Below are 9,514 nucleotides of genomic sequence, written 5' to 3'. Positions count from 1 at the left end.
CTGCGATCACACACACTACTCCCAGAAGCAGGAAGCTGAAGACACCAGCCTGAAGATGACGAATGTGACTTCGTCGAAACGTCGCCAGGATACTTCCAATTTTACGCGGGAGAGAACCCGAATGACCAAAGACCTACATACAAACACCCGCGAAAACCTCAGAAAACATATATATATATATATATATATATATATATATCACTATATATGACTATAATACCTTTACAGAACGTTATTCTTAGGGTTAACGTTAAAAAATAAAATTACAAATAGAGTTATACCTTTCCTTGTCCCACTATTATCTGGTATAATTTATAATACTCTTATAATACTCTTAACACCTCTTATATATATTTCTATAACACTACACACAATACATATACTATTCTCTAAGTATTATCACCACTCTTAATTTTATTCACTATCACTCTTATTTGAGAAATCACCTGTCTCTATATTTCTTTACTATACTATAATTACTTTCTCACTTCTATTTAATTCAATTACTCAATTATGCTTATTTCTATTCATTAATACAATTCATTTACTTCATTCCTTTTAATACACTGCCTGATGCCCCCTTTTCTACTTGTAGCTTAGTCACTGCTTGTATATGAGTGCTACAATATTGCATCAGCCTTTTTTCTCTCTGTCTCAATTTAATGTATCCACCAATGTATTCTTCTATAAATCCAATATTTCCAAAACGTCCACTCGTCACTTTACCCAGATATATGTCAGTTAAAGTCCAAATTTCAATGCTATTTGTTCTTCAAAAATAAGTTCCACTAAGTAGTATTAAATTTCTCCATTGTCTCACTTCACCTTTTAATCCTTATGTTAATTTTTCAAAGTCCTTAATCACCCTTTGATGCCTCTGGTTGTTCTTTCTCCAGTCCTTTCTCTAGTTTCAATCTCTACTTCTTTCAGCTCTTAAATTCCAGTCTTTCATGATTTATAAACTTTACTGTGGGCTCTCTCCTTCTTCACGCTGCTCTCGTTCTGCTCTATCGCTCCCTTCTCCGCTCTATTCCAATTCAGTTGCCGCTGTGTCTCTCTCATCGCTTTGCTTTTTCTGCGCCTTCTCTCAGCCAAATGTTCCTCACCTCCTTCAGGGGTTTTCCTCATCTCCCATACAAAGCTGTCAGTTCTACTTTTCACTTCCCTCTCAGACTGTCGCCATCGCTCCAGGCCAGCCTTAGAGACCAGCTTCTTCTCCGCCAATTTTAAAAGTGCTGCTCCTGTCTGCTCGGGTGTTTGCTTTCCACCTGGCTTTTCTGAAGCTTCCTCTTTAGTTTACCAATCTCTCCGGGATCGGCAACACCCTTGCTGGGCTCTTAGCAATGATTTTTCGGGATTTAGGAACAGAGGTCTGTTCCTTCACCCGCTCCACGATGACGTCACAGCCGGAAGCGGTTTTTTACTAACCTGCCTTTCAGCTGCATTCTATTTCTCTATTCGCTTCTCAGCCTTCGCCGCATGTTTGTGGGACTATCGGTAAAAAAAAAAGTTCCATCAGACTTTCTAACTTCTCATGAGATCTCAAGAAATTAGAAAGTCTGATGGAACTTTTTTTTTTTTACCGATAGTCCAAGATCGCGAAGTTGGAATTGATTGACCTTTCCCCCCCCAAAAAAACCTGTTTCTCTGCACACGGTGGTGGCGGATTGCAAAGGAGAAACAACACGGGTCTGGGAGTCAGGTAAGGAAAGAAAGGTAATTTCTGGGGGGAGCGAGGATTTCTTTCCTTACCTGCCCCACTTGTTCCGAGGCCACTTTCTGCTCAGACACGTTACTCTTGCCAAGGACCCGACTGCCCACTTCAGCGCCCTCCCTCCCTGAGCCTCCGGTGCGCCACCTGCTGCTTTGTTGGCTCTGTAGGCACCTACAGAGTCACCAAAGCTGTAGCTGAATGGGCAGGAGAGGGGAAGCCTGCCCCACTTGTTCCATGGCCACTTTTGGCCGAGCCACACTGTAGCAGCATTGGGCGCAATGCGCAAGGCGGCAAAGAGCCACATCACACCAAAACCGGCCATTTGCCCCCTCCTGCCCAATGCCACTGCCATGAGGCTGCGGAACAAGCCAGGTGGTGGTAAGAAACCGGTATACCGGTTCCTTACCTCCGCCCGGCTTGTTCCGCGGCCTCATGGCTGTGGCATTGGATGCGACGCGCGAGGTGGCAAATAGCTGCGGCTGGTGGCAGCCACTTCACGCCGAAACCGGCCATATGCCGCCTCACACAATACGCCCAATGCCGCTGCCATGAGGCCGCAGAAGAAGCTGGGGCAGAGGTAAGGAACCGGTATACCAACCCCCCCCATCAGCTTTGCCTTGTCACAGAGGCCGTCCATGCAGGCCTTTAAGTAGGGCTTACTTTCGGGGGAGGGCTTATATTAGGCCCGCCCTCTCAAATCAGCTGGGGCTTACTTTTGGGGGGGTTACTTTCGGGAAAATACGGTAGTCACTACTAATCAGCCAACTGGAAAGCAGGTCTTAAGTATCAATGGAAACTGTCACTCAAAAAAAAGTATTTTATTACTGGAAATGAAAACTTCTATCAGAAATTCATTTGAAACTTACTGCAATGTAGTGTTAAAAACTCTGCGAACAGAAACTAACAGTAATTCAGGTGAGACTTGTGCAAGTCTATCCAACAACAGTTTTAGCTGTTTCCGATATTCTACGAACATGGCTTCATCTTCACCCTATAGACGTACACAGTACGAACAGATTAGTCTATAATATATTAGCATTTGGATATTACAAGGCATTTCTTGCTAGATGATTAATAAGCATAGCTTAGTAAATCCATCATCCTTGTTGCCTGTAATCTTACTATCTGTGAAAGTAGTCCTGCTAGATTGCAACTACATAAATGCCTTTATTATTATCACTCATTCTTACTGTCTTTTGTCTCACTCTTGATTCTTAATGACTAGGTGGACATCCACACACTCTTATTGACCACATTTTTGGATGTGATTTGTGCGCAAGGCAGAGAAGGACTCATAGTCTCCTGGTTTCCAGCCTGGTACTTTTAACCACTACACCAAAATGACTGTTGTTCCTGTTCCTTTTATTAATTTAAAACAGGAACTTGACTTCTTGTGCCATGCATGCTGATGACTGGTGGGTATGAAATAGAAGAAGAAAAAGAACCCAAAGGATCAAATATCTCTCATTTCTAAATCATGCCTATGAAAATTATTTAAAAGTTTTAGATCAGAATGTTAAAATAATTATCTACATCAAAATTATTTCTACCTTTGTTAGAAACTTACTAATGAAAAAGTCATACTCTTTTCAAGACTACTTACAAGCATATGCCAATCTAACTTCCCAAAAGAAAGGTTTACATATTATTGCCTCTAATTCCTGTTATTGGTCTTCATAAGCATTTGACAAGTCAGTCTAGCTTAACAATGTCCTGAAATTCTGAATTTTTTTAGTGACAAAACTGTGGTACTTAAGACAGTTTTCCCCACCAGTGGAAACATACAATGGAAACCGTTCATCCCTATAAAGTGTCCTTGGTCAACTGTTGCATTCTTCAGAATCTTGCTGGGACACTGTTTTGTAATGGTCTTTATCCGTCTTGTTGAAAAATCAGTCTATTTTGGACAGGGCTACAATGCTTTGAAAGAATGCTGCTTCATTCTCAGCTCTCTGGAATGACACTGGGAAAGATGGAGCAAGAGCACTAATGAGTCCACTGTGTGTATCCTAAACCTATAATGTGGTTATGTCTTATTTTGGAATAGTGCAGCATAAGTTATAATGAGGTATCTCTGAAAAGTATCCAGATTAATCCAAAACTACCATTTCTGGAGCTAGACAGCTAAGTGGAATAAGAAACAGGCGTCACAAGAACTGAAATTGTCACTGAATTATCTAAGTGTGACTTCTAACCTCATTTTCAAAGTTGTACTCTTCATCATATGTTATTTTTTTCATTACTGCCAGCATAATTGCCTAGAAAGATAAATCAGTGATAAAGTTATCATCTAATATAAGCTTCTACTTATTAAAATAAAAGCAGTGAGAAAGATTCAATAGAAACAATGCAAAGCAGAAGTAATGAAATACTGTTAAAGCAATCTCTATGAGCGCTGTTTATACTGTGCCACTATAAATGAAAGGAAAGAAATAGTAATTTTAAGTGCAAGGCATTCAGCTGCATAGAAATCAAAATAACGCTTGCTTCTCCTGTCATAATGTTAAAAACTATGACTTGAAGGGTTTTTTTTTCCAATCCGTCATTGTGTTCAACTGGTGATGGAAGGAGTGAAAGAAAATACCAGTTTTATCATATTACCTATTAAAATGGCATAACAGCTGCATTTGGAAGAAGGGGTCCTCCTCTAAATTAAAGAACATATAATGATTTCGTGACTTGTTGGTAAAAAAGTTATATGATAAGAATTTAAATAACTTTGGGGATTATTTCATTTTTTTATTTAAATTCTTAATGTTAAAATATGTTAGTTTTACTGCAGATTTGAAATGGTTTCCCGTGGCAGTTTTATTGACTAGTAAAACAAAGATCTTCAAAAAGGTGTTTCATTATTCTTACCTCTACATTGGCTTTTTGTTGTTCTGAAAGCACAAGGAGCTACAAAATAAAAGAAACAAAGCCTAGTTTTGAAATGTCTCAAGCAATGTGCAATATTAATGCTGAAAAAGTTGAGAAAAAATGGGACTTTTCAGAATGCAAAATTTCATAAATGTACCTGTTTCAATATGTGCAGATAATCATAACAAAACCCTATTATATTTGAAGATATATCATCATCTTCATGAATCAAAAGTTTTAACATTAGAGCTACTTTTGCTTCAATTGCTTGCAGAGTATCTTGAGCATTTTTCAAATCTCCAATCTTCACAAGTTTAGACCAGCTAGCTATCAATGCCTGCCCCATTCCATTTATCAGTTTAGAGAATCTAGCTAGAAAGTCTACATCTTCTTCCTGTAAAGGTTAAACATTAAACACTTTAAAAGAAAAATAAACAACTCGAGTCACAGATTATATCCATGTAAAAATTAAAATCTCCATGATGGATACTGTTATAATAAATTACTAAGGATCAAAATGATCACTTAAGACAGCAATACTTGTTGCACTTACTAGATGAAATGTCAATAAATAAAATCTGTTAGCATTATTATTTTCCCAAAGACCACTTTCAAAAATCAAGTTTTATAATGATATTAGTGGCTGTGGCCTGGATTTACAGTACTCCCAATTCTTTTACACGTGAATACTTTTCACCCACACATACACAAAACCCATGTCAGCATGTGGAAATGCAAAAATGTAAACATCCTCCCTACCCAAATCTGCTCAGCTGAAAAATTATACAATTATACAGTATGGAGAAACTACAGAGGGAGTATTGTATTGAAGTATTGAAGCTGGATAATGGGAGTCTTATCACAGATGAAATGAAATACTTTATCATATAAGCATAGTTAAACTACTTGGGTAGCCACCATAAAATGCAGTTTAGAGCAAACAACATAAATGACTTTTACAAGTACTGAAGACATGAACAGTCATACAAATCATAGTAATGTAACATTTCTTTCACTAAAAATAACTAACCTGATCAACTATAAATAGGCCAGCAGACTGCAAAACTTGACACAAAGTTTCTACCAACTTAGTTTTATCAATTGGATCCATTCCCTTATTTACAATTTCAAACAAGCAGTCACATGCGTCCTCTCGTAAAACTTCTATGGACATGTGACCTAGCAGCATATTTATAAACCTAAAAAAAAAAAAAGACAAAATTTTTGCTTTGTGGATAAAAACAGAAATTAACAGTAAATTTTACATTATCAGCCCATGCTTATATTCTTGTATAAGAAATACAAAAGCTATATATATAGTGTAATAGTGTAAGTGAAACCTCATTTTAACAATCCTCATTTATCAGATGTTAGATGCAACACACCAGATTCACATATATATACTCAAGTCCATTGCATTGAGGTAGTTTGGACAAGGTAGTTAAATTTACATTAATTCTACTTTAACTTTACATCTGTGTCAATTTATGCTATTTGCATAATAGCATGCAAATAATATAAAATGATATAATTATAGGAGTGTTGTAAATTGCCACAATGAGATATTACTATAGTTAACAGATATTCAGAAATAATAGACATAGACTCCCCACAAATAGAACTTTAAAATTAGGTTTCACTATATTTGCAAAACAGCTAACCATTATTTTTAAAGTGGCTAATTTTTCAAACAATTACAAAAAAGACTTATTTTTTAATGGTGGTTACCCTAAAATTTCACTAGTTTTATCACACAGTAAATTCATTAGTGAATGAATAAGAGCATTACCTTTCATTTGCAATTAGACTCAAATCTATCCAAGAGACATATGCTCCAACTGCTTCAAGGCACTGACATGTTAATTCTGAATTTGTATACTGATATGTTTGCAAGATTTGATACCATGATTCAACCAAACTTGGAATGCATTGCTCTCTCATAGTATCCTTTAGAAGAGTATTTCTGCGAGCCTCCTATAGGTATAATAAGGATGTTAATCTTCAAAAGTAAAGACTGAGGTGCCTGTTTCCGTTTTTTGAAAATTGAAAACGTTGGGACAGTTAATAGTAGTAGTAATCTAATATTCATCATAAAATGCATCTATATGGTTGATGCCTCTTCATCACTACTCTGTAATTTCAAATGTTTAATATTTATTTCCAACTTTGCATGACATGTTGCATTAATGTTTTAAAAAATCACATATTAGGGATGAAATGCATCTAAAAAAAATTCTAATAGTGGTCTGTGCATGTAAAAGAGAGGAAGTCTAAAGGTCCCTGTTTTGGGCCTCATACCAAACACATAGGCTTGAGTCTCTCTCCCACTGTGGCCTTACCCAAAGCAGCATTGCCGGGATAGATTATCAAGGAGCTGTGGTGTTGATTGGTTAACTGTACTCCCAGCCCCAACAATCTTTACATTCCTTCTCCACCATACTCTATGCATTTTCGTATCTCTTACTTTTTTCTTTAACTACCTGCCCTGCTGCAGTTGGGATTTTTATATTCTGCCTTAATGCATGCCTCCATGTTTCTGAATATCTTTCTCTCCCTGCCTTGCTCCTCTGCTTTCTCTTGCCTTCTGCTTTTTAATTCTCTGACACATTTCACCACCCTGTGCTTACCAATCTTTTTTTCTCTTGCTGCTGCACTCTGTACATCTCTATGCATTATTTTTGTCTGATAGTACCGTATTTTCCGGCGTATAAGATGACTTTCTAAACCCTGAAAATCTTCTCAAAAGTCGGGGGTCGTCTTATACGCCCAATCGTCTTATACGCCGGAAAATACGGGTATTCTATTTTATTCCTTTACACATGTGGTTTGGCATATTACTCATCAAGTTTTCTCTCTCCCCCCCCCTCTCGCTCAAACTCTATATTTTAACTGGAAAAGTTGGGGGTCGTCTTATACGCCCAGTCGTTTTATATGCCGGAAAATACGGTATATGTATGCATTACCTTCTACTTTAGAGCATGTTGAGTAGGAACATCCATCTATGTATTATATTATGTTTGACTGCTATAGTCTATGCATTTGGTGAATCTACGTGAATTAGTTTGTCTTTCTGCCCCTTCTCTTGTATGTCCATTTATTTAAGTATACTTTTTACTTTATTGCACTGGGTATATTTTGTGTTTTTATTTCTTGTTGTGGAAGGGAGTTACATTTTAGTACATGTGACAATGTATGTGTAGCTCTGTGTGGCTGAATTGCAGAATGTTTAAATTTTTGCATCATTTCTTTTTTATTTATTTACTTTAATCAATATGTATGTTAACTTACCTAACATTAGACAACTTATATATTAAAAAACATAGTATTTCTTTGTAATAATAAGTATTATTGTCAATATATGTCAGATATCACTACATCAGATACAATTGTAAGAAGTGACTTTGAATGGACTATGGATCTCTTGTCTTTCTCCCTACAGAATTATTATAGCAGATGGAAGTTAAAGAGGCTCGAATGATTCATAGCTGCATTAGGCAAAATTTCCTCAGAGGTAATTTTAGCAAGTGACTTTAGAAGCTATATCTTCTTCTCTACCCATTGTTAACCTGAAAGCCCAATGTGAACTGTGGATGTAGGAACCCTAGTTTCTCAATCTGTTATGACCTGTACAACTGAACCAAGCCTTAACAGCTTCTGTGGTTTAACACATAAAATATTTTTCCAGTTTCCTGTGTTTTCAAATAGAAATTAAAACAATCTTGTTCTATAATCTAAAATTTAACAATTACTTATATTATACATATGACCCCTGAGCTCATATTGTATCACAAACTCTGTTGCAGTTTCTCCCAACCTAATATTCTGCAAGTGTATTGGGACTCAAATTTCTTGAATTCCCCAGCACAAAAATTCTGAAAACATTTCAGTACATCTGGATGGTACCAAGTTGAGAAAGACTTTTCTACAGTTTCTAAATATGCCATTTTAAAGACATGGCTTCTAAACATGCCTTGTTTAACAAAATAGGTTAATTATGAAACTGTCAGCTAAACCCAACTTATTATGTCAAGATTGTTACATAAAGCTTAAATTAATGGGCACAATTATTTTATAAAAAAGGAATTTACCTCTGAAGTATGAACAACATCCCTATCTACCAGTTCAGCATCAACTGCCATAAGAATTCTGAGATAAAGGTCCACACCTCGAGGATTCAGGCCTACCACAGACAGAATATCAAAGAAAAACTTGGGCCATTTTGTAACATATTCTGTAACAAACAGCAAAGCAAAGACCTGAGCTGCTTTGTTTCGTATAAATGTCTTCTCTGATTGAGAATTCACCATCTGGAAAAAAAATGCATTTTTAAAATGTTTCAAGATATGATCATGTATGAAATAAGCAACTATATTTTTATAGGTAAAGTCATTTATTTGGAAAATTATTAAAGCACATGGTAAATAATAATAAATTGTATGAGAAAAACTTACCTGTGCTTGTAACCATGTTACTAAAGTTTCCCTAATTAACTGTTGCTGTACTTCAGTTAGTTGAGAATACCTGAAATAGAGCATTAATATTAAAATATTTACAAACCTTCCAGAGAAACATTTCTGCAGAAGTTTCCAGTATCCTGTTGGCTACATAAGATTTTGGATTTTTAAATACAACTGCTATGAACAGGAATTTTTGCATTATATATATATGTATGTATGTATGTATGTATGTATGTATGTATGTATGTATGTATATGTATATATATATATGTATATATATATATGTATGTTCAAAGTCAGTCAATAGACGTGAGCACCAGGGAATAAATAATTTAATAATAATAATTTAGAGATAAAAGTTCTTAAGAATATTAAAAACCTTTAAAATACATAGAAATCAATAAAAGTGCCTAGCTTTCGTCGGCATCCGCTGACATCTTCAGGGCTTAGAATGCTGGTCAATGGGAAAGTCCCTTTATAGGTT

General features: G+C 36.1%; 1 protein-coding gene across 1 annotated transcript in view; it reads right to left on the bottom strand.

The window, feature by feature from the left end:
* The window catches only part of XPOT (exportin for tRNA), a 59,937-nt gene that overhangs the window by 26,207 nt on the left and 24,216 nt on the right, over positions 1-9,514 (bottom strand). The window contains exons 5-12 of the mRNA XM_015820788.2: positions 9,025-9,094; positions 8,662-8,880; positions 6,363-6,547; positions 5,604-5,772; positions 4,731-4,967; positions 4,574-4,612; positions 3,910-3,972; positions 2,581-2,705 (exon numbers count right to left, since the gene is read on the bottom strand). Of these exons, the coding sequence (XP_015676274.1) occupies positions 2,581-2,705; positions 3,910-3,972; positions 4,574-4,612; positions 4,731-4,967; positions 5,604-5,772; positions 6,363-6,547; positions 8,662-8,880; positions 9,025-9,094 (1,107 nt within the window). The remainder of the gene's footprint in view (positions 1-2,580; positions 2,706-3,909; positions 3,973-4,573; positions 4,613-4,730; positions 4,968-5,603; positions 5,773-6,362; positions 6,548-8,661; positions 8,881-9,024; positions 9,095-9,514) is intronic.

Source organism: Protobothrops mucrosquamatus, unplaced genomic scaffold, assembly GCF_001527695.2.
Source record: "Protobothrops mucrosquamatus isolate PMUCROS unplaced genomic scaffold, P.Mucros_1.0 scaffold_156, whole genome shotgun sequence".
Classification (NCBI taxonomy): domain Eukaryota; kingdom Metazoa; phylum Chordata; class Lepidosauria; order Squamata; family Viperidae; genus Protobothrops; species Protobothrops mucrosquamatus.
This window is presented reverse-complemented; position numbering and strand designations above follow the sequence as displayed.